A 25,924-nucleotide genomic window follows, 5' to 3' on the forward strand; every position below is an offset into this window, starting at 1 on the left:
ACAGCTTCATTAGAATACAAACTTCTAATTAGAACAGCCAGATATTCATGTCTTTCACTGAGGACACTGCTGTTAGTGCTGCCATTCACAGAGGACTACGATGAATTGCATATCCAGTGGCCTTTACACACACACGTATTCTTTTGGTATTTTCTTTCTGTCAATCACAGGGGCTCATCATTATAGCCTACAAATCTGCTCTTTGCAGCTCTGAAAAGTTTCATGCATGGACAGCAGAATAAATAGCCGATGTAGTACAACTTTGAGCAAGAATATGATATAACATGCTGTATGAAAAGCTGTCATTGTCATTCACACTGCACTGCCTCTGGGTTGTATTTGGCGCTGTGCAGAGCACAGCAGTAAGTGGGACTGACAGACACACTCAGCACAGGTCACAGCTTGTTTTATTTTGAATTTAAACCAAGAGAAGAGGGACATGGATGCACACTGATAAATTACACCAGGTATCGCTACATATCAACTAACAACATCACAATATCTCATAAAAGCGCTCTTGACAACAGATCCAACATTACAAAATAAAAATAAAAAATTAACATTACAGGAACAAAACTCTGCTGCAGTTGAAGCCAATTGATAAACCTAACAAAATGCAGCGGAAAAATACGTTTTGGCAAGATAAGATATGATATGCACAAAATGTCCTTTCCCATCAGCATCACTGTAATTTTAATTGCTCAGACAGGCCACCATTGTATATACAATGAAGCTACTAGACTGGCAGCTAAAGTAATATGTAAGTAAGTTTCATGAAGACATTGTAGGTCTGTAAAAGAAAGAAATCCTCCTAAATAAAGCTACTACAATGCATACACACAAAAAACTAGCCTGAATGCACAGTTATATGTACAACTTGGGTCACTGGGGAATTCTGGATTTCAAATGAATAAAACAGCCCATTGAAAATGTCACTGTATATGAGCTATCAAACAGCCATGTGGGAAATATTCATTCAGTCAACTCAGATTGTAACGTTGATGCAAATGTCAAACCTTCCTCAGACAGTACAGCTGAAATTGTATGTTCAAAAATGTGTTACAGTGATACAAGACCACACTGAAAAATAATATTAATATTGAAAAATAAAGCAATCTGTGTGTATGGTGTTTGACTGATGTGTCTGAGGTTATGCAGTTTGGACAAGAAAGGCAAAAATGACAGGGGCTGTGAATGAATATACAGTAACTACAGTATACACACTTGAAAAAAAAAATACTCCAAACTCAAAAGAGAATCTCACAAAGAGGAAGTGTGAAATTCAGCATTGACTCGTGCCTTTGTACAAAGAATTGTCTGATAATCACATACAAAACATCCATACATTACAGTAAAAAATAAATATATCATGACAATCAATAAATAATAAATTAAAGGATGGGCGTGAATGGTAACGAGATAGCAGACTGTGTTTGTGTGTGTGTGTGTGTGTGTGTGTGTGTGTGTACATATGTATGGGTGTGTATCAGCAGACAATGATAATCCCAGGAGAGAAAGGATGAATGAGAAACGCCCCTCAATAAAACAGTGAGGCAAGGTAAATCAGAATACGACTTAGCATGTGCGTGTGTTTTTATGTCTGCATGCATGTTTTCGCATTACATATGTAGCTGTTCATGTGTGTCTGTTTGTCTATATCTCTACATATTCACCTACATGTTTGTGTGTGTGTGTGTGTGTGTGTGTGTGTGTGTGTGTACGCATCTATATCTGCCTGTTTCTGTACTTCTTCATGTCTGCATCTGCATGTGTCTGCATGTGTTTCCAACAGCTCAGGTAACTCAGTGCCCCTCGCCGCTTGGGGGTTTAGCATCATGCTGCTGCCCCGCTACCCCTCCAGGCAGCCAAGGGGAGACGGAGTGCGAGGTGGTCTGCTTGGCCATGCTATAGTGGCTGATCACTGTGTAGAAACGGCCCCGCGAGTTGGCATCCTGGGCAGCGTAGTACGCTTCCAGAGAGGCTGGGATACACCGCTTGTGCTGTGAGGGAGAAACAGGGGAAGTTTAAAGCATTTATTCATGTACTGTGTGCATAATCTAAAGTACTTTTAGACAAAAGAATGCACTTTTTTTACTGTTGAGATCTTTAAGTAGAATTGTCAAATTTTCTGTAGAAAATTGACCAGTTGAGCTCACATTTCTTTGGAATTACGAAAGTAGTATACTGGACATTATTCAGTAATATTCAAATATAATCATAACATTTAAAAGTGATGTTACGCTTGTTGTCGATAATAGTAATAATGAAAAACTGACTATGTTCTTCCATAAAGTCATCTTTGGCAGAGAGATCATGGTACAGAATACATGCAGAAAGCATTAACCCGCTAACACACTAGACTGAAGAATGGCTAATTATATGATTTAGATATAATTAAATAAATTGGGGCTTTTGCAATTTGAAAACTCAAGATGTGATTTTGGTTTAAAAATGTTGAATGGTTATGCTACTTATTTGAATTATTTGGATGTTTAAACACCTACAGTAGCTGCTTGACAGCTCTGTTGCACCACTGGTATTAGTTCTTGATTCAAAGTGTTTCTTTGCTTTCTTTTGTAGACAAAGCCAAACATGTCAAACATGAATTTTCCTTTCGCCTGTTACACTATTTGTTATTGCAAGCAGCAATTATACAAGTGAATACAAACCTTTTCAAAGTTTGTGCTACAGAGCAGTTTTTTTTTAACCCTTAAAAAAAACTCTTCATTGGTTGTTGAAACATTTCCATCCCACAGGGCTTTACATACCAATGTATGTCAAACAAAAAAATGGTAACACATAAACAAATATCATATCTTTATATATACATCTACTACATAGTTTTAGGATATACGTATGTGGAATTGTCCAAATAAACTGTGCTTATGTAGCATTGTTTTCATCATCAGCATCTTCCAGGCTTTCTCCAAGTGACTGTCTAACTTGAAATATTACATATAGCAGCTGAATGCTTTTTTCTGCAGAAAAACTGAAAAAACAAGAATTTGAAAAACAAATAATTCAGATGATGAGCCTTGAAAAGCTTTGATAAAACATGTTTTTTGTCAAGGTTAAATTTGCTTCCCCATGAAATAGAAAGAATCTGTGTTTTTATTCTAGATTGTATTAGAGGTAATAGGGAGGATTGAAAAGAAGTAATTTATATTACTGCAACTCTTTTCAGTCTTTTTACCGAGGGGTAGACTCACAGACCATGATACAATAATGGAGTTAATTTGTATTAGAAAATGCTTGAGTGTGTATACATTTACAACCTTGTAAGCAGTTGTGTAGTGTATGTACCATATTACAGGAGTGGGCGTGCATGCGTGTGTGCATATTTCTCGATCTACACTTCTGCACCTGGTGAAGTGCATGTGACACTGCTAATAATACCTCTGCAGACTGCAGTCAGAGCCCCTGCAGAGGTTGTGGGCCTAAAACTAGATTTATTCCACCTTAAAGACCAGATTTCTCCAGAGACACAGACTTCCAAGGTGACCTCTCGCTAAGTACTGTGAAACTTATGTTATAAGAGCAGCAGTGCAGTGGAAATCTGTAAGCAGCAGGGCAGACAATCCCAGGACAGGAGGGGCTGTCTGAATCCATATACTGTAAAAGTTAAAACATTCAACAGTAATACAGTGAATCTGGACAGCAGATTGTTGGATAAAAATAGCTGTATGAGCTTTTACAGCCTCAGCCATATGAATTAGAAGTCAGTGATAATCATGTAGTAATTATTGTAAAATAGGCACTAATTATTTTAATTTCCATCTAATAGTCAACACGGCTAATGACATATGAGAGCGGCATCAATGGACTCTTTCTTTGCTCTGGTGTCAAGGAAAAAATGCACATAATTACACCTGATTACACTGGTCATAACAAAATCATTGAAATCCTGATTGATGATTGTCCATCTGATACGCCTCATTAGCCTCTTCCTGTAACATGACCTCAGAAATGAATACAATTGTATTTGTTCATTTCCCATAGGAGACTGGGCCGTGCACTGATTTTTAATCCTTTATTTAGATAGAAGAGAGGGAGATAGTGAAGGGTAAAGAGGATTCAATGTCTTGTACAAGGACACTTTAGCAAGGTGAAAGTAGACTACCTTTGGTGCTACAAAAAAACAGTCGATTTATCGTACTAAATATTAATAGTCCTTTGTTGAGAGGAAATTAAACACAGACTCTTTAATGAACTGTTTTTCAATTAAAATAACAAACTGTAGCTGGTGTGAGCTTCTCAAATGTGAAGATAGCTGCTTTTCTCTTGTTTTATATCAGAGTAAATTCAATATTTTGGTGTTTGGAGCTGTTGGTTTGGCAAAACAAGCAATTTAATTATCTCACCTTGGACTGTTTGAAATTGCGACAGACATTTTTCACATTTTTTTTAACATTTTTTAGATAACCAAAAACCAAATCAAAGTGGGGCTACAACTAACTGTTTTCACTGTTGATTAATCTGCATTTTTTTCTTCCTCAATCTGATTAAAATGACCTTTACAGTTCCCCAGAGTCAAAGATGACATCTTCAAATGTTTTTCCAACTAATAGTCCAACATCCAGTTGACTGTGAGAAAGAAAACCTTTGAATCATCACATGTGAGAAACCAAAAACAGCAAATGCTTTGCATATCTGAATAAAAATCAATTATCAAAATAGTTGCATACTGATTTGCTGTTGATTGATTAATTTATCAATTGACCAATTATTGCAGCTCTACAACAAAGTCAAAATGAATGAAAGTGATCTTAAATTGCAGTCCTACTTAACTCCTACTATGGAAAGGTGAAGCTACCCACTACAGTCAGCTACCATGTGAACTATTTGACTGTCTCTGGTTTCTCCTTAGGTGTGTTATAATGCTGTGAAATTAAATGAAGGCCACTTACTGGTCTTACCTTATAAATGAATCCATCGGGGCAGGCGTGGTCGTAGGTGAAGGCTTTATAAACCACCAGGAACACGATGCAGGCGAGGAAGGCCAGGGCCAGGATGATCAGAATCGTCACCTGGAGGAAGGACAAATGCTGGTCAGTGTGCATGTGTGTGTTTGTCAGAACTATAATGTAAGATTGTAAGTATGCAGTTTATATATGTGAGACAGGGTTAGGGTTATAGACAGCGAGAAAGAGTATGCGCTTCAGTGTGTACGTGAGTGTGTATAGTCATAATAAATGGTAAGATGCTGCTGACTGAGGTCAATGGCTCCTCAAGGCAAGGTGTTCCTGCTGAGTTATGTGATGAATGATTCAGGTTGTGCAACTGTTACAAACTAGTTTGTTTCCATGGACACTGTGCTGCTTGGTTTGGATAAATATAAGACATCAAGTCAGTGATGTAAAACTGTACTACTTTAATTACCATATTAAGTTAATTTTTTCTGTCTGCACCGGTGCTTTTGCTATAATGACATATCACAATGTCTTCCATGAACAAGGCTTATTGTAAATATGAATTCTCTGATTAGGTTTCTTAATAAAAGTATGGTGAAATAAATATGTATATAAACTTTCCACAAGTTCTTGCTATATTAAATTACAAATGTCCTTGAAAAATGAAAGAATAAAGCCAACTTAAGCCACTGCAGACTTGTGTCAGCTTACACAAACTCTTCATGTAATCCTCCATGATATCACCTCCTGTTATGCAGATGGTGAAATTTTGTCATGTGATGCAACCCACTTATACCAATATACAGAACTTCATAATGACAAGGCATGTTTCCATGAAGGCCTATTGAATTAAACTGACAATTAATTTCAATGGATTAATGGTCATGGTATATTAATTTTGTCCAAATCATTGTTTTACAAAATTCTGATGTCCAAATTAGTCAATTTTAAGTTAAATTAAAACAATGAGAAATTGAAATGTGTTGTCTGGTAGGGTTAGGGTTAGGGTTATGTAATTGCATCTGAGGTTGCAATATACAACCTCCAGCCACTAGATGTGGCACTATAGCACCAGCATCTCAGACCAAAACAAAGCTGAAAAAAAGTAAATGCTGAGATCAATGTGTCAAACAAGGCAGTGCTGATCAAATATGAAGATATTGCTACTGCAATTGTTCTTGCCTCAGATGTTTTCAGAAACATTATTTTAGTGTACTGTTTAGCTGTAATTTGAGAAAGTTTGTGAAAGAGATGCGGAGGACATGGAGGGACTCACATGCACTAAGCTCTGATAACACACACAGTGTGGCTTCATTGAACGTTTATTCAATGAAGCGTTTATTACAACTTTAACATCAACCTGTTGATTTTGCCTTATTTATTTTAATCATATTTCACCTGTTAACTTTTTTCTACATTGTGATGTTTTTTTAGACGTTAAGCCCAGCCCTGCAGTACCTAAAATTGTACTGTATGAAATTAAAACTGACTGTATTGAAATAATTTTCATGCTTGATGAGGTGAAATTGTAATAGACTGCAGTTGTTGGGAATTTTCTTTCTGAATCAACCTTCAATCAATCAGCATCTTTCCTTGCAGCAAACCTGTGCTGATTGTCTGTGCACTTGAGTCAGTCAGAGAAATCAATTAGCCTTCATCTACTTCCTGAATGTTTCAGGCTGTTTCCTGCCAGAAGCAGAAAAAGGTCTTCCTTTCCTCATTGTAAATATGCAGGTGGCAAATGGTTCTGAGGTGGTCAGTTTAAGCCTTTCAATATCTAATCTAAACAAAATATTTAAAAAAACTGGAACAAACCGAAATGTTCTGGTCAGTTTTCACAACAGGGAACTATGAAATGTTATCAGTGTTTGCATGGACGAAGACTTGTACAGAATGAAAATACACTGCAGTGCAAAAAATGCTTAACAGCAGCTAAAAGCACAGCTAATTTAAAATGATGGAAATAATACAATTATTTCTGCGTACTGATGCAAATAAGGACGCCTATGTGCAGTTGGAGGTGTGAAATATTAATTTCCCTGGCAGGCTACACAATGTTGTAGTAAAGCAGATTAACATATAAAAGGATTTGTTTCCTCCTACTTTCTACTTGACACCCTGATTGGATGCTTCTGAGCAAGCATTTAATTAGAATTATGCAAATGAACTGCAAAGGATATCTGTGTTTTAGAATGGTAAAAGAATGGACAGTATACCACTGTCTGTAGGTGTGTATGTCTCTGCATGCCTTCTCCACTAAATCAAAAATAAAAAGTTGCAATTAAAGAAGTCAGAGTTACTCCTGTGAGGATGCTGAGAAAAGAGAAACCTCCAAAGTGGATGAATATTTCTAATTTGTTGCTTCTATTTCTAGTCAGAGACTAGCTTTAAAGCCATTCCCGATTTACTGCTCTCCATATGATGTGTCACAGAAAGATGTCACATCAATTACACATGCGTGTGATCATTAGTCTCCATCAGTGTTATAGGGTTGGACAGGGACACGCAAGCTAAGTGACTGTTTACTTGGTGTCAGCTGGGGGACACGACTCTCAGCCTTGGATACTGCTGACACTCTTGGTAAATTGCATCTCCTACATCACATACAGCGATTCATTAAAAGGATGCATTTAAAGTTAGGGCGAGCCGCCTTTTGAAGCAGCAACAGGCATGGAATGACTGATTAAGACCTACCCTGACCCCCTTTTTGAAATGTGATGCACATGTAACGGCTTATTAAGAGGAGGGATTACTGTAAAGCTCCTATCACAGTTGAAGCAATGAGTGTTTGGTGCATGTAGAGACTCAACTTTGAGACATGAAATGAAGACTCAAGTTGTTAATGACTGCAGAGATTTTGCTCTTTTGTGGAACAGAAATGGAGGAAATTTAAACTGTCTTCGTAAATGCATTTGAATTATTTGTAAAACTCCAAAACAGTCACTCAACAGATTATTTATGGAATGAAACAGCTTTTGACCGAATATATTATATGGTCATTACTGATGCTTAAAATGAGGTTGTGACATTGCACATATATGAAACAGATTAGTGGGATTAACCCTGACATCCAGAGTATAGCCTGTGTTAACATTCAATGACACTTTAATTGTAGGTTCAACACAGAAGCAGCAGTTGGAGCAACAGTTCAAGCAAGAACATACACTGCCCTTTGTAATAGAAATGATTGCTCTAAAATCCCTGTTGATGCAGCAGTGGCCATGTGGTGTGTAAATCCATTAAAAATCTATCCTGACCTTTCTCCATTATTCATAATCTGGCTGAACTCCGCAGTAAACCTTAGGAGGTTGTCAGGGCAGATGAAGACTCTCCACATGCATGAAGTGGATTTGTACTTTTATCTGCCAGCATCTACTGGCCTGTTGTAATATTACTTGATGATAAGATAATGCTCTTATCCTTTTTTTATCTGGTTACAGCTGAATCTGCGCCAAGGGTGTGGCCACATTTCGTAAATAAATAGATTAAGAAGAATAGAATAATGATTTTTTTTGGCCAATACAAAGCTAAGATATCTCCCAGCACGGCAGCATCTCCCACCCACATCATCATCATTATCCTATTTCTGTTGCAAACAGTCAATGTGATTGTTCTGTCATTAATTTGCCATCCTACACCACTATCACCACCAACACAACCATCATCCTGTCTGCTGTGCAACACAGATAACAGACACAGCTTTATTTTTCTTGGATGCAGGTAGAGGCGCAGCATGCTGTTATAATTTGGACCAAGAACAACATGTCCGCTGGGCGTTAATCGTTTCACCAATAGAAACCCCCAGGCTTCTCTTCAGATGGATGAAAAACAATCAGCATTTATTTAAAAGGTGAACCAAGGTAGCATGCATGTTTACCTGTGGATTCACACTATTTGAACAAAATCAAGCTGGAACTGACAAATCAAAACTTAAGAGCAAATTATTATACAAAACTTAAAACAAAAACATAGCCAAAAAGAAATGAAAAATCCTTTCTCTCTTTCAAAATTCTTTGTCTCTTGACAGAGGGGGCACAAGATAAGAATGAAATGTTACAAGAAAATCACAAAATGCACTTAACATACAATAATAGCTGATTAAAAAAAATGAAAAGCTAGAAAATGTCAGAAATAGCAAAAAATGCCCACTGCAGTTTCTTAGGAAGGTTATTTGTTTTGTGTGACAATCAAAAGCCTAAAAATATTCAGTTTTCCTTTATGAAAGACATATATTGCAGAATTGACATCTGCCAACCCTTTTTCATATTATGTATAATGTTCCAAACCTGACGTAGTTAAAGGTAATGTTATGTAATACTTTTGTGTTAAAAAGGCTCCAAACTCTGAGATTTTTTTTTTTTTGCAGTTTTATTTATTATCAGGGAAACAACAGGCTGCTGCAGCTGCACACAGTCATGTATTATGGAGAAAACAATCAAACTAGATTAGAAAAGATCCAGTAGGATTGTTCGTCCTGTTCTTCAGCTTTCTCATCTATGACTACAGATTAAGCATATACAGTCCACATATTGTATGTTTACCCACTCATGACACAAACCCGCTCACACACACACACACACACACACACATATACACCCTTACACTGTGTAGATCTGGATTGTAATTGATCTATAAGTCTGATATATTCCACAAAATACATTTCCCTTTAATTATTTATGGCTCCACGCTGCATCATGAGTTCAAAGGCAATTTCCTAAATGGATATGCTTCTTCAAAGCCTATTTCACCACCATTCGACATATGATTTTCTCCTTTTTTCACGCCATGCTATGTTAGAATGCAACACACCACCCACACTCTCACTGCTGGAACTTGACAGGCCATATGGGGGAGCAGACACCTCCTCACATTCACTCGAGGAAAAGAGGAGAATATGTAAGTGTGTGTCTGAGAGAGAGAGAGAGAGAGGGAGTGAAAGAGAGGGAGGGAGGGAAAGTGGGTGTGTGACAGAAGAGAGGATGCGGGGAAAAAATGACACTGATAAAAACAGATAACAGAATGACAGAGGGGGCAAAGTAAGAAATAAAGGAGGAGATGACAGAGACAATAAAGCAGCGGGCAAAAGGCAGACAGGGAGCGAGTGATAGGGATCCAGGGGCAGATGGAGAATATATTCCCTCTCTTGATAGCAGGTGGTACAGACAGACAGACAGACAGACAGACAGAGAGCCAGGCAGGCAGGCAGGCAGGCGGGCAGGCAGCGAGCACAATGGGATATCGGTTAATGCATCAATCAATACACCAGTGAAGGAAGCATAAACTTCATTCATCTTCCTATTACCCTCCTGAAACCTTCTCAATAGCAGCACAAAGCAAGCACAACCCACCATTTTTTCTTGGATTATTTTCTGTTCAACATGTTGAGCCACATGCTTTAAAATGAGCTACTAATATCCAGTGAGAGGAGCTCTAATATTAAATCTTGACTGTGATCATCTACGATGCCTTTAGGGCACTGTATTGATTAATGAGATTAATGAACTTGGTGACAGGGTGAGCTAGAACAGAGAGGAAGCCTCCCCTAAAAAATAATTTTAGAAAGCTTAAAGGTCACTTGTCAGATCTCAGTAAAACCCAGAATATGTCCACTAGATTCAACATCTAGCAGTGAAGGTTCATTCATACAAAAAGACAGATTATACCAAATGCCCCCTCAAAGGATTACTCTGGGTTATTACAACTTAAATCTTATTTTCAGTTTTAGTTCAGGTCTTTTATTTTATCTCTAATAAAAATGTTGGTGTGACCAAGTTAATAGCTGAATTCTTGGTACACAGCAACATCACTAGAAAGAAGTCAAATGGGGGAAGAAATACAACCTCTCTGTTTATCAGACATGTTATATGAACAACCCTCCCCATGTTACTTTTCAAAAGTATGTTATAAACATCTATCACAATTGACATGTTGACTTTCTGGTAAAAAAAATGTTTTGTTTTTGATGACAATTTACCCAAATTAACAATTGTTACCTGGTAATAAATGGATTTAGAGAATATGTTCATTTAAACTGTTGACATGTTTATATTTCATAGCAGCAGATTAAAAAGCAGGCTTTAACATCAAGTCATTACCAATGTTGAATAACAACACCCTAAGTGATTTATACACCTTCAACCACCTACATGCCCTAATGTGTTTACACTCAATCACTGTACAGTGCTGGTCACACAATGAGTCATCACAGGCAATTCATACTGCTGAGATGATCACTTGATCCTTTAATCAACAATCATTCATTAATAGTTCATTTTCACAACATACATGTTATGATAGTGTGACTGTGATCCAACATGTACTGTACAATACATCCTCATAAACAAACGACAGTATAGGTCTAATACTCAGCTGGCAAAAAAACAACCTATAATTACATCAGCCATAGTAATGGACTCCAGAACAACCCATAGGACCATAATATGCCACTTTTCAAAACGGTTACAAATGACTGTAAAAAATACTGATGTTTTATGATGTGACAACGCTGTGGTTAAGGTCTGGTTAGGTTTAGGTTAGGGTTAGGAAAAGGGTTAGGGTTAGGGCTTTGTTGTCATGGCAACAGTAGGCTAAACACCTTTTTTCCATTGAACTATCCAGCCATCCACCCATCCTAAAAAAGAAGGCACCTTATGATGATGTCATCTGAACTGTGTCACTTCCTCAGGTTGTAATTACTACAGCAGCTAGATGGCATAACCCTTTATTTTAGACCTATACTGTCATTTTTCTTGTGAGGTCAGCCTGCACAATAGGCAGCTAAATTGAGCCGAACCATCATTAATGTTATTATTTACACCTGTGCGATTCTTACTGTGACATGTCAAATATGTAGGCCCATTTATCTAAGTATCTTTCCTATATTTTAAATGCTAAAACACAGATGCTGAAAATAATTGTGGCAGCCACAACCTCAACTAAGTAATCTGAATAAAACTGTTCATACTCTCTTCATAACATTAAAATGTGCATAAATATTCTGTGCATATTTTAGATCAATCCAGCCTCAGGCTTCAACACTGCATTTTTAACATCACCAGATCCGAATTCACACTGCTGAAGTGTCTAATCGAGCCACTAAGCCCTCACCCATTCATCACATGTATGAGAGTTTAAGTCAGGGATCAGCTAGCTACATAAAATTTAAATGAAATATTCTCTTATCCTCTTAAGGCAGTTTTGTAATGATGAAATTAATGAAGTGGGTGACAGGATACCTGTTGGGGAAAGCAGTTGGAAACTAGACACCGATAACTGAAAGGTCACGGTTTTGATCCCTTTTTATCCTTCAGCAAAACACCAATCTCATACCTACTCTACCGCTGTACATGGAACATGAATGTGTGTGTGGATAAGGGCATTAGCTAAATCATGACAAAAATAAATGGAATACTGACTTCTCGTCGCTTTAAGGCTTGTTGGTGATGTTTTCAAATCAAGACTGAAAGCAGTTTAGGGAAATGCAGCAGATATATTTTTGTGGTTTTTAAACTTATATTCAAATACTAGCATAGTGCCATGGTTCAAGAGGGAAAAAAACACTTTATTTCTCTACATTGATATTTCTAGCAGGGTCGAAAACATTTCAACAAGAGAGTCATTTCTGCTGGGTTTGAGAAAATCCCACTTTTTTCATTGATTTTCTTTCAGGATGCTCTTTGCTAATAGCGGTACTGTTTTTCCTCCCAGAGCAATTCTTTGCAAAGTCTTTGTTTTTAAGTCAGTGGAACAAAGACAACTCTCAAAGCAGGGATCGTTTGGGGAACTGGCTACCTCACAGTAGAGTATCTGAGACAGGGCAGAAGGATGTCAAGGAGACTGTGTACAGGGATTTGGGCTCTCGAGGACTGGCTATCCGGTTTAGAGAAGTGCGGCTACAGTAGTGTGGCAACAAAGTACAAACACTCCACTGTGGAGATGCATTCAATGGAAACACAAACTGTTAAAATGCCAACCTGAGAAAATGTAAGATTTTCCTTTGATCTCAGGTCAGCTGAGGTCCATACACAAGAGTGAGTCTCCCTCAGAGCTTTGCAGGAGGTTTCGTGAGGTTTCATCTGATGAGGTCAGAGGAAATGTGTTGTTCAATCTCTTCCAAAAACAGTGAGCTAAGTGAGCTTAGTGGATATTTGTGCAGTGCTCATGTTGTTTTCTCTGTGTATGCAAGGAGGGGATTTTATTTTACGTCCACCATTAAATATAAAGGTCACTCAAATACAATAAAGTGCAATAAAGAAAACAACTAATTCAACAAAGCTTTATCAAGGTGTGTATGTTGCCAACGGCAGTCTTGGATCACCAAATTCAAGGATTAAGACATTAATATTTTATTGTGTTTAGCCTTTTTGCCACATATACTGCACAGAAAAAATTGTTAAAGGGATTAAAAATTAAATTCTGTCATGTATGAACTAAAATACCCCCCCCCCCCCCCCCCTCGCTTCTCTGACTGAGCACATCCGGAGTTCAATGAGTTACAAACATTGTGTACTTGAACGTCCTCTGCAGCCTCCTTCATAAAAGCGCAGTAAGAGTTGCTGAATTTTCCTTTTTTGCTACACCAAGTCGTCCATTGTACTGACTTGCAAGAACAAAGTGGGGGCTCTGTGTCCTTCAGATAATGCGTCCACGCTGCAAAGGGAGGCATACCAGGCAGAAATAAAGTGGAGAACTTTTTAAAACCCTAACCAGCTGCGAAAAGAGCAGGCATCACATGAGTAACAACAGACTTATGGTGATTACTGTCATCTCAGTTCCACATTTTCGCTTGTTAATCATCTTAAACCGCAGGATCACAGCCATATTAGTCAAGATTCACGCCTGAAAAATCAAACATTTTCTGATGTAATCATGAAGGATTCAGCTGCTCTGGTGTATCATTAGGAAACGAGAGATTTAAATCCTGCACACTAACAGATAACGTGTGCTGACTGTCCATGGTGACTTGGCCTATTTTTCAAAAAACGTCTCTATAATCTCAAATCTCAAAATGTAGGGCTATAAGCAACCTTTATGTCATGTATAGTGTTAAATAGAAAGTGTTATTGTGAAATTTTTGCTTTCTCCTCTGTTTTTTATTAAGATGTGTCATTAAAAAACATCAAAAGTATTTTCTCACATGCATGCAGAATCCACTAGCTTAGTAGTGAGTGAGACAGTGCATGTTCAGCAGGAGATAGATGCTAATTATGCTAATGTATCCCAATTAAGCAAGGTCTCTATGGAGACAAAACTTCAAAGGTTTTGTCAGCACACTGTCATATTGGTTAGAGATGCTGCTCGGAGGAGAATGCGCTCGTGGGGTATAGTGTAGACTCCAAATCAAATAGCAGGTGGGCTTCAATGACAGAGATGAGAAATGGAAAGTGACAGAAAGGGGTGAAAGAGACAAAGACAGAAAATGCATAAACAAGAGCACACCGAATAAACACGTGTGCTGCAACCCCAAAAAACCTCTCCTCCAGGAATGTGATGATGCTCGATTGCTCCTAAAATATGAAATATGTGAATCTGAAACCTACTGTACAGACACACCTATAAAACATGTGCGCTGAGCAAACAAACAATAATAAACAATAATGATGACTAATTCCGGGTGCATCCTCAATAATTTAAACATGCAAATATATTCAAACAGCCACTAATTATGAGTCTCTAAGGAGACACTAAACATCTGGATTAGATTTGCTAATCAGCTCCTACTGTGCTAGATGAAGATGTTGTAGGATAGAAGATATTAGCTTATGATGGGACCCGCCTCCCAACACACACACATAATGTACATACACACACACACAGAGACACCACACTTAGCACACCTCTAAATAGTTGTTTACAAAACAAGACAAGGTTCATTACTCTAATATATCCCCAGCTCTCAGTCTCCTGGGTATCTTTTATGTTCCTGCATATGTTCACCATGTGTTTGTGTGTAAGTGTAATGTGTTATTTCATCAGTCGTTCAGTGCCTTTAAAAAGTATTCACCCCCCTAACAAGTTATCATGACCCCCCCCCCCCCCCCCCCAAGATCTTGAAGATCTTTCCACAACCCCAAAAAGTTGGAGCACATGCAGGTGTATTTACAGTCAGATTCAAGCCACATTTTCAAGAAATTAAAGAACACAAAGGTCTGAAAGGGATTATATTATGTCCATAAATATTTACCACAACAATTCTAATAATTACAATGTAATACTGAATAAAGATAACAATAATTTAATAACTGATTAATATTTTAACTTATTATGGGACTTCTAAAACCAGGTGGCTGATATAAGGGGTGTATTCAAACATTTTTAATTGTTTGATTGATTAACTTTGTAGCAATCTGATTTCACTTTGACATTGACACAGTGCCAAAAAAGATCCACATTCAATTTTCTTTTGATTTGGTATTATAAGTGTTGTACAACAATAAAAAATATTTCTTCTTAGTTTATCCGTCCTTTTTCTCTTTGTGTTTCCACGACTACATTTCATTTGAATTCAATTTTACAATTAACTAAAACTGTGATTTCAAAATTTGATAAATTACAAAATACATTTCTTGTCCTATATTTTTTTTACTTTTACTACTCTTTATTTGCAGTAATGTCATTTGAATTGTTAATATTTATATGTTAATGACTGATTGCTTTAACTTGTTTTTGCTCCTCAAAGCAACATATGAACATAGTAGCAGTTGGATGATGGTAATTGTGTATTTAGTAATATTTTATGTATTTACACAATGCTCTTATCTAGAGAAATTTACAATGAGTGCAAAACTATATAAGCTTCAGGTATTGGAACAAACCAACATCCACTGGGCTACAGTATGACTATCCTGCACTAACAACTGAAAGATCAAATCTGAGAAAAATGCTTAGGAAGAAATATGAGGAAGAAAAGTTGAGCAGACGGATAGAGAGGATTTTTGTACTTAGAGTGTGCAGGTCTGGAGATTTCGGAGGGGGCTATGAATCTGTCAGAGGAGGAGAGTGTGAGGATTTGTCTTAGAGAGAAGGGCTTCAGACTCATAGTTAGAAGGTCACTACTACTACTTTTCTACCATTTCACAGTCATTTGGAAGTGAGACTGAGAAGACAAGTGTGTCAGTCAACACAGAGAACAGTAAGTGTTTTAACAGAAAGCAGATCAATAGTCCTAATAATAAATAATATCTTTCTCACTTCAAGTGTTTACAAGCTGCTGTCTCCTGCACTGGCAGCTTGACCCGATGACAGTGATACCGTAACACGTATGGTAGAGATAGGTGGATCGATGGCAAAGAAAGGCGTTCAAGTGGGAGAAAACAACAGAAGAGAGAGGAGCAAAGGGTCAGGCTAGTCATCTGCAGTCTGTCTGTCTCCTAATTGCTCCCATGGCTCAGCTTGTCAGAACAATGGCAGCAAAGTGAAGGACTGTGCTCAGCTGAGGACAGCGATGACTGCTCAATTAGTTTTTTCACTCCATCGTCAACATCAGATCCTGACTTTTTCTTGTACAGTATGTTTCCATTTCTGTTGTGACACACAGAATAAACACATACTGTACTGATCATCCACAATCAATCCACTTAAATTTGTGATATCGGCATTGTTTCTGGTATACTTAAATACAGATTTTGCAGTGCCAAAGATTTATGAAACATGGCCTATACTGCACCAACACTTGTGGTTATGTGTCAATGTTTGTTCTTTTATTTATTTTGACCTTGTTTCTGTGTAGATTTAGATTTTTCGAGAATGTTACAGAATGTTTTAGGATGTGAAACTTTTTTCCCCCCAAAATACCAATACAACAAAGATGTTAATGCAAACCCAGATCTGCATCTACTGTTAGTTAACACAGTGATTCACAATGATATGATACATGTGCCAGATTTTTCTACTTCAAGGTTCTGAAATAGTTCATTTGAAAATAGCAACAAAAAAAATCAGTTACAAGAATGCCCTATCTTGCAATATTAAGAAATGCTTCAAAAATTGCTGGATCAGCACCAGACATTAATTACATTTTCCTCTGGGCATGGCCTAATTTCCCCCAAATTTCATAGAAATATGCTAACAAGTTTGAAAGATATCCTGCTTGCTAACAAAAGAAAGGCAAAATTATAATTATGTTCACAGGCAGTTTCCAACCAACCAATTAATAACTAAAGAAACTTCCCCCAACGATTGAAATGGAATTGGATCGGAGGATCTTGTAATGGAAAAAAAACAAAGACAACTGGCTTTTTCTGTTAGTGAAAACAAAACCATGAAAACTGAGTAAAACAGAACATTTAAACAAGTCACACATGAATACCTGTGCCAAGAGATTTATTGCTTTCTAAATGCACAGACTTGTGCTTGTTGGCCATCGATCGGGCCCAGAAAACCTTTTTAGTCTTGGCAACCCCTGACAACTGAGTTCTTAAATCCAGCCATTCAGTTTGGATACGGCAGCGTCTATGTCCTTGTTTAAAGACAAAACAGGATGATCAATCTTAGATAGATTCAAGATTATTTTTCTGTAATGGCAAATTGGATTTTCTCTTTTGTCTTGACCTTTAAGATGAAATAGGATGTGCGGTTAGAATTTTATTCAAGTCAAGTTATGTATATTTATTCACTTGTGCTGATATCAATAGGAAGACAGTGACTGAAGTTTGCTGTCCTTTGAGGTACTGCTAGATATGGGATCTGACACAAGAAGTAGAGCAGAACGTAAGCCATCTGGATTTATAAATCACCCCAAACACCGCTCACACAGCCGCAATGTCTGCCTGTGTTTTAATCTGTCTGCCTCACTTTCTATCTGAACCTTAAGATTGCAAGTTGTCCGTCTGTCCAGTCTGTCTAAGTGTCTGTCTGTGTGTCTCAAATGGCAGCCGACACAAGGGACCTCTTTGCAGTGACAAATGACTGAGGCCTGAGTCTGCTTCGATGCATTTGGGAAGACAGACTGACCTAACCAGGGCCTGTTTGTGGTTCAGTGGAGCATGAAGACTCACATATGGCACCATCCAGCAGTGGGCTGCTTTTGATTTACAAAGTGTTACAATTTTCATCCTGTTCACAGCATCCTTTTCTTGTCTGTTTTGTCTCAATGATAGCTGATCTTCTTGCTCACACAAAGCCAATACAACCATCACATCCAGTTTTGACCTAAACTGAATGCCACAGTCTGAACCAATTCATAATTAACAAATGAAACCGATAAGTCAACTCATATACTTGATATTGTGTGTGAGTGTGTTTACTTCAACTGTGTGTGCACACCAAGGCTGTAAGATCCAGAGATCACATCTGGCTGGTTCATTTTATCAGAAGCCAATTCTTAACAATAAGAAGTGTGTGAATATCTGCCAATAGGAGCTGGCGCAGTTATAACAGGAACTGCAAGTGTTGTACAACGCTTCCCTGTGCAGATTTTGAGGAGAGAGCTACTGCCACAGATTGTGGGATTGGCATGACTCAACGGAGGCAGAGAGGAAGGGGTGGAAGGAGGCAAAATGGCGAACAAGACTGCAAGCTGGACGGACAAGAGGGAGAGAAGGTGAACAAGGAAAGACGTGAGTGAGGGCGAGGGAGGAGCAAGGGAGATATAGAGAAGAGGGTAACAACAATGAGTAGCCGGCAAGAGTTCAAAAGGTTGCCTGGCTGAGTCCCTGGACAGGTTGAGAAACTCCCACCTCTGTTACCAATTACATTCAAACTGCCTTTGGGCAAAGTCTAGAAAACCACAGCTGCCGAGCTACAGATAATAATAATGCAAGACTATAACTGTATTCAAGTCAGCTCAAAACTTGTTAAAAATGAGTAAGCATATATGCCTTAGGCTGTCTGTCCATAAATGTAGTCACGAAATGCATCTCCTACAGTACATTCCTGCAGAATCTGCAAGAATATAGTGGTGTGTATCCTCTTCATGGTATCCCATGAGTAAAAACGCAGAGTTTCTTGTCCTTTTTTTTTTCTGGTGAAATAATTCTACCTGAAATTTTTGATTTATGTTGAACGCAGCTCATATTCACTGTCATATGTGGGTTTGAATGTAACCTTGCACAAAGGTGATGAAGTTCTATTTTTTTATCTACATTTTTTTATGTAGAGAGTGAGAGATTGGCAAAACATCGCCCTTTGTAGTATCTGAGAGAGTAACATGAAAAGCAGTGAACTATCCACCTGTGGATGTATTATTCTCAGGGTTCATTCCATTCCATTTTATTTTGTAAGAACCTGGGAATGTATGTGTTAATTAGATTATTTAAATCTGATTTAAAACCAATGGTAAAGTTATTTGAGTGAAAATCGTGTTTAAAAAAAGGGTTTTTTCTTGACTTATCAGCTTTTATTTCACACATTTTATTTCTCCCGATGGTCCCTTTCCTTGTCACAATAGCACCTTGATTAGTATAAACTGTGGTCATGAGTGTTCTTGTAACAAGAAACACAACAACTTGTTGGATGCATGGGAACACAAATATCCAGTGCCAATCTGTTGAAACAGTTGAAAATATAGGTATAGTTCAGGAAAAGTCAGTAAAAACTGTGGGCCTCAAATATAGTTTTAAATGACAGATTTTCTAAAATGACCATGGTGGGAGCTGATTCTCATATACAAACACATAATCATCTCTGTTCTCCGAACACCTGCTGTACTCCAAGTGTAGCAGAGGACTTCAGATGCTGTTGCTCCCACGCTGACAAAAAAAAGCATCCGCCCTCCTCTTTCCCTCCCTCTAATGCTCTCCCTCCCTCAGGCCGCAATCAGGTTCAGAGTATAATACTAGTGCTGAGGGTAAATCAATGGATCCCGCATTGTTCACTTAAACGTTTGTGTGTCTGTGCATCAGTGTGGGTGTTTAACAGACGATGGCTATGAACACTTCCTACAATCAGCGTATACTATTAGTCATCCATACAAAACAGGGAAGAACAATATGTGGAACGGGAGGATGTGCAAGGTTTTCAAACCACCGCAGTAATTACCTCCAACCTGACAAACAGTGAGGGCCTTCTGTGGAGGCGGCAGATTGCAGCAAAGCTTTTATCAGAAGGCGAAGTGGAGGTAATAATGGGATAATTGTTTTGGACGATGGCTGCCTCTCCTGTCGCTACCTGCAGAGGCCCACTAACTTCTGCTGGCACCAAGCGTGTTGTGCTTGGCAGTCACGGCGCACTCATGTGGCCAATGTCTGTGTGTGTGTGTGTGGGTGTGTGTGTGTGTGTGTGTGTGTGTGTGTGTGTGTGTGTGTGTGTGCGTGTGTGTGTGTGTGTGTGTGCACGTGCTCGATGAAGTTTGAGTTGGCATTTGTAAGGGAGTGTGAGAGTGTCAGTCCTGTAGGAGTGGTGTGTGTGCATGTGGGTTTGAAGTGTGCGTGAATCGAGAAGCCAGCCAAGTACACCATGTTTTCTGGATAGCAAGTGAGCCAGAAAACAAGCAGGACAACACGAATTAAATCTCCCCTTCATCAATCTCTACACCTACATCTCTCAATCCAGGCCCTACTGCACGAGAGTAATCCTTTTCTCTCTTTCAAGTCTTCGTTTTCAGAGAGTGATGCCCCTTGTGGCATTTTCCTTTTTACTAGTGAGTCTGCAGTCAAGTGCAGTGGCTAAAATGGTGGAGAAGGAGAACAGCTTGTTTGCAGCAAAGGTCATGAGCAGAATTTAAACACAAAAACACTGCAAATAACACAACACCTTTCTCTATTTCTAGTTTCGTCCTTCTCATCAGACTGATGTTTAGTTTTCAAAGTGAATAGTGTAGATATTAAGGAGTTTCAAAGAATATTTTCGATAAGAAACATTTTGCAATATATGTTTTAAAATAAATTGCTTCCTCTATTATGTTCACTGACAATCTTTTCATTACTTATACTGAAAAATGTGAGCACTTTAACATAACCATAAAACTATATTATGTTTATATTGCTTAGAGTGACTTTGTAGATATATTCATTAAAACGGTTCCCTTATTATCTTGATGGGGATCATAAGCTTGCCAGCATATTTCTCTCTGAACATATTGTTGTTGCATATCATTATTATACGAGGGGGGAATCAACATTTTCAGAAGCCATCGATAACACAGGAGTAGGGTATAGTTATCAGATTTGCAGCTGCAGAGTACATATATAGCTCGGTGAAGTTAAAATTGGGATTGAAAGGGAGAAGATTCACCACCATGGGAGAGATTCAGGAAGAAACACAGGAAGTTCTGGACATGGTGACAAAAAATTACAACAGGAAAGTGAGAAGCGCTGGAATATGTATCTCATTTTGAAGGGGATTATAAAGGTACCAATTAAAGATTTATAATGTTTTTACAACTTCAGGAATTTTTTGGGCCCCTGCTCATATATAAATAATCTTCAGGACACAGAGATGAATTCTGGATGTTTTTGTGAAAATATTAAGTGAGCGAGACTATTTACAGTTCAAAAATACATTTCTAAAAACGTAACTTTAAGAGCAAATATACAGTAACAGTATATTCTAAACTTCCCTGGAAATGAAACTAGTGTCAATAAAACACATAAAAACATATTCAAAAAATCTATTGAAGTTGAGATGAGAAAACGCATGATAAATGCATAATAAACAATGATCCGTGTAGAGACCCTGTGCATAAGTATGTATCAATTTCCTTGCTTCATCTCTATGTGATGCAAGTGGGGAAAACATATTCATGCCAGTCCAAAACCAATCAAAATACCTTAGAAAGCATATTTTGGGCTTTTCTGCAGCTGATATACTCTGATACTGATATGTTTGTCATTCAGCAGATTATATCCACTCAGTCATTCCTCTTTCCTCTGCCCATCTGTTCCTCCCTCTTAGCCTCTTCCATTTCCTCCTCCATATAACTTCTCCAGGTTCAGCTTGCTTGACATGCAGTGAACCATAGAAGCATGTAGACTTTATTTTAGCTAGCTAATGAGGGGGGTAATGTGCTCTCCTCGATTCGTTCATGGAACAAAATAACCATGGGGAATACGCTGCAGCTCAGGTCTGCTGGGAGTAATCAGAAAGACGGAGAAGGAGAGGGAGGGAGGTGGGTGGGTAGTAGGCAGGAGGCAAGGGAAAGAACGAGATTAGGAGGTAGGGGGCTGGGACACGGGAAGCGATGGCACATGAACCTGGTCTAAGGGGAGGAATATTTGTGAAATAGAAAGAGATGGAATAGAATGAGAAGCAGAAAGGAGGAGGAAGATTTGGTGAAACTATCTCTTCTTGTGCTCTACTTCCACCAAATTATAACCATATTTTATATTCTTGATGATATTATTTATGTAATGATGCATCATTGAAATGAATGCCTCCCAAAAAAATCACCCATTCTTCCCTTTCCCCACTTGCTCTTCTTATCTGCTTTCCTCACAGTTCACTCCATGTTCACAGGAACAGTGTCACGGCAGCAGTGCAGCTAAATATCTGAAAGTCTAAAATCTAAAGTGTCTTCTATAGATTGCAGTTGAAATCAAAAAGGAAAAAGCAATGCAGTTAGGAGTAACACGCAAAGAGAGAAAAAGAAGAAGCGACAGGAAAGGAGAGGGAAATGCAGAAAGGATGGAAGGTGGTAAGCAGGAGGAAGGCGGTGAGGGAGGGCAGATTAGAGAGTATTTTACACTCTGAGCTCTTCATCCATCAACACAATCTGCAAAGCTTTGAAGAGAGAAGAGATGTGCAAGCTTTTCATCCAGAAATGTTTGCTCTGCACTGCAAAACACGCTGTGCTATGAGTGTGCGTGCCTGCCTGTGTGTATGTGTGGACATGCCTATGTGCCTGCAGAATCAGCTCTGTCAGTCAAGCAAAGCAAGCGGTTCAGTTGAGCCCCCTAAAAACCAAACAGCATTGCATAAAATCAGACAGACTGAAATGCATTTCTCCCTAACAAAAGCTTGGCAAGCCTGAGATGAATGTAAAGTCTGCTGCAGCATTGTGGGAAACTCTGATGAGTAACAATCTCTAACAAGGCAGCTCAGCATTGCTGCATGGTAATGTGTACATTTTTGACAATGTGTCCAATTTGTGGCCTCCATGCTGGATGTGAACAGAGTCATTCTACAGTCATCATCGCAATTGTCCACACAACTGTCAAGTGAACAATATCTTACAGGGCTGAACAGAAACAAAAACACAGTTCTTTCAATAATCAATAATTCAAGTTCCATACATACTGCACAAATAAATGAACCAAAATGCAGCGAGCAGAGCTTCTCCTTAACAATATTGAATTGACAGGATTTACAGGAGTACCTTGATTGGTATTCATTATATTAGTCACAAGCAGGCATTAGTTTCTCAATTTAATTTCCAGATAATGTATCACTAATAATGATGTGATGATAGAAGATTTTATTCACATCACACACTTTTTACTCCTGTATAAACTATATAACATCAAGCTTATAAATGATAATGTACGTATATGTTGTAACTCATCAAAAGGCTACAAGACTTTGTCCTCTTTTTATTGCAGTATCTGAAATCAATAAGGTACTCCAGGGCTCAGAAAGACTCAAGTAGATTAGACAGACAAAACTAATATTTTCTCTGCATAGAGTATTCCTGAGCCGCCTGTCCACAGATGCTGTCATTTTCATGACACCAAGCTCATCTCATGGCTTTGGAGTGCTATAGAGGCCTAGATGATGCAGTTTTCTACTTAACCTTGGCAGCGTGCTGAAACTGCTTCAGCACTATGTGAATTGTGTGTGTGTGTGTGTGTGTGTGTGTGTGTGTGTGTGTGTCTTCCAGACAGATTTCACAGCCTCTTACAGTGTCCAATATCTAATTCTGTTCTCTTCCACTTTGAAAGACCTCTCAGGCCATATACAAACACACAAACACACACACACACACACACACACACACACTAACATCTACACTAAAACATTTGTACACCTCCACTTGCACACTTTCTCTCCTCTATCTCTATTGCTCTCTGTCAGGGTTGCCATGGAGGGAAGTTTTCATTGCTACCATGACAACATGAGTTCTCTTTGGTCTCCCCTAACGACAACAGGAGAATGGAACAGACAGCGCCTGGTTGATGTAAATGTTTTTGGAAAGGTAGCTCTGTGATTCAAACACACAGCTGGAGTTACCGGTCCTACCCTTTGCCAGAGAGGAGTGTGCGCTTGCATGCCTGTGTCTGATTATGGGTGTTTGTGTGAGACAGAGAGAAGAAAGAGATAGAGCGTGTTGCTGTATGTCTGCATGCAATGATCACATTATTACCAATTGTTCAATGTATTTGCCTGAAGCTCTTTATATGCATAGCAAATCATGTGAATCATGTATTTGTGAACCAAACTTATTGTTTTATTTATTTGTGTTTTAATTCTTACCTTAAGTCTCTCAGACACCCCGTCAGTAAAGCTGATGGTGAACTCCTCCACCTTAGGAACCTTCAGCCTTTTCTTCTCTGTCTGGTACTCTGTGCGAGTTTTCACCACCACCTGGGGGAGAGAGAAGACTGTTAAAGCAGTTAAATACTTAAGGATGTTTAAGGTGATGAATGATGGATGGATGTAATTGTTGGGGAGAAAATGTTCAAGTCGGATTATAAAGTCCACTGCCACTCAAAAATATATGTTCCTTCTTGTTCCCACAGTTAAATGTTTGAGCTTCAATGTGCAGAATGATGTATGAGCATAGAGTTTGACACTAGCAGTTTTCACATTCATCAATCAATCAAAGTTGATTTATATAACACATTTCATACAGGTTAATGTAGTTGTGCTTCACAGTTGACTGACAAGCTGATAATAAGACAAGAACAAGTGTAGACCAAGGACAACATAAAGAAGGAGAATAAGAAAAACAATGAAGTAACAAAAACAAAGAACATATTACAAAGAAAAAGAAAAAAAAAGAATCTGCACTCAGTGAAAATCTGATTGTTAGAGGTGGGCCTGCAGCAGGACTTGTGACATCACAAATAGTTTGGTGTCAATCCTGGTCCAATAGTCAACTTACACAAACTTGAAGCCTCCAATGCACAAACACTGAGAATGGACTTTACAGTGAGGTATGAGCAATCTGATGCCCCACAGTTAAACTTCAAGAATTAAATATATTTGCAAATTCATAGATTCTGAAATGTTTATTGAGGGAGAAGAGGTAGATGCCTAATTTAAGGATTTTGAAGTAGTAATTATACTTATTGTCTTATTATAGGAAAAATAAGGCACAAAGGTTTTAGGTTCAACAACTTCATGGTAAATGTGAAAAGCATTTATTGATAAAGGTTGGCCTTATCATTAACATAAAAGCAACATAAGGACATGTCACATATAAAACATTTTATATTTTGTACACAGTGGTCAATAAATATCCATACTATGAGCTCTTGGAATTGAATGCAAATCACATTTTTTGTTATCCTGATTTCCTCATAAATCTCCTTCCTGACTATGTTGTAACTGTCGAGAGTTTACAAAAAGGTACAAGGCAAAATCTTCTTCCTCTGTTCTCGTCTGTTCTCTCACATTACCCTGGGTTGTGCATTTTTTAAATGTACAGATATCAGTGCATTGCTTACTGCTTGTATTAAACGATGGATATGCATAGCTAGAAAAATGGGCCTGAGCCATAGGGGACCAAAAGAATAGATATGACACTGAAAGTACATCAGGGGCTCAGACATCTTTCCAAAGTATATAGTCTGATAAAGCTGAGATGCCATAAAAAAGTAATTTTGAGAAGATTGAGGCTGAGATGAGTGCACAGCTCAATACCCAAAGGTGCAAGTAGGGACACATGGATGGATGAAGGCGTAGGTTGCTATTTGATACTGAATCTGATCAAACATAAAAGAACACACAGATATAACACATAATAGCACAACTGTCAGTTTATAATGCTAAAGGGAAGTACATTGTTACAGAAGAAAAAAAACAAACTATGTTGCAACTTGCCAAATGTGTTAATAAACAAACATATTAATTCAGCCGACATTAAGTTTCTAGCAAATAATTTTCTGTTGCTATTTAGTATTATGAACATTATTTCTAAG

At 38.2% G+C, this 25,924-nt stretch overlaps 1 protein-coding gene across 1 annotated transcript in view; it reads right to left on the reverse strand.

The window, feature by feature from the left end:
• Window positions 1-1,802: 1,802 nt before the first annotated feature.
• The window catches only part of nsg2 (neuronal vesicle trafficking associated 2), a 36,496-nt gene continuing 12,374 nt past the window's right edge, over window positions 1,803-25,924 (reverse strand). Inside the window, exons 2-4 of the mRNA XM_053331299.1 lie at window positions 24,255-24,365; window positions 4,917-5,027; window positions 1,803-2,000 (exon numbers count right to left, since the gene is read on the reverse strand). Coding sequence (XP_053187274.1) covers window positions 1,803-2,000; window positions 4,917-5,027; window positions 24,255-24,365 — 420 coding nt within the window. The remainder of the gene's footprint in view (window positions 2,001-4,916; window positions 5,028-24,254; window positions 24,366-25,924) is intronic.

Source organism: Scomber japonicus, chromosome 13 (assembly GCF_027409825.1).
Source record: "Scomber japonicus isolate fScoJap1 chromosome 13, fScoJap1.pri, whole genome shotgun sequence".
Taxonomy (NCBI): domain Eukaryota; kingdom Metazoa; phylum Chordata; class Actinopteri; order Scombriformes; family Scombridae; genus Scomber; species Scomber japonicus.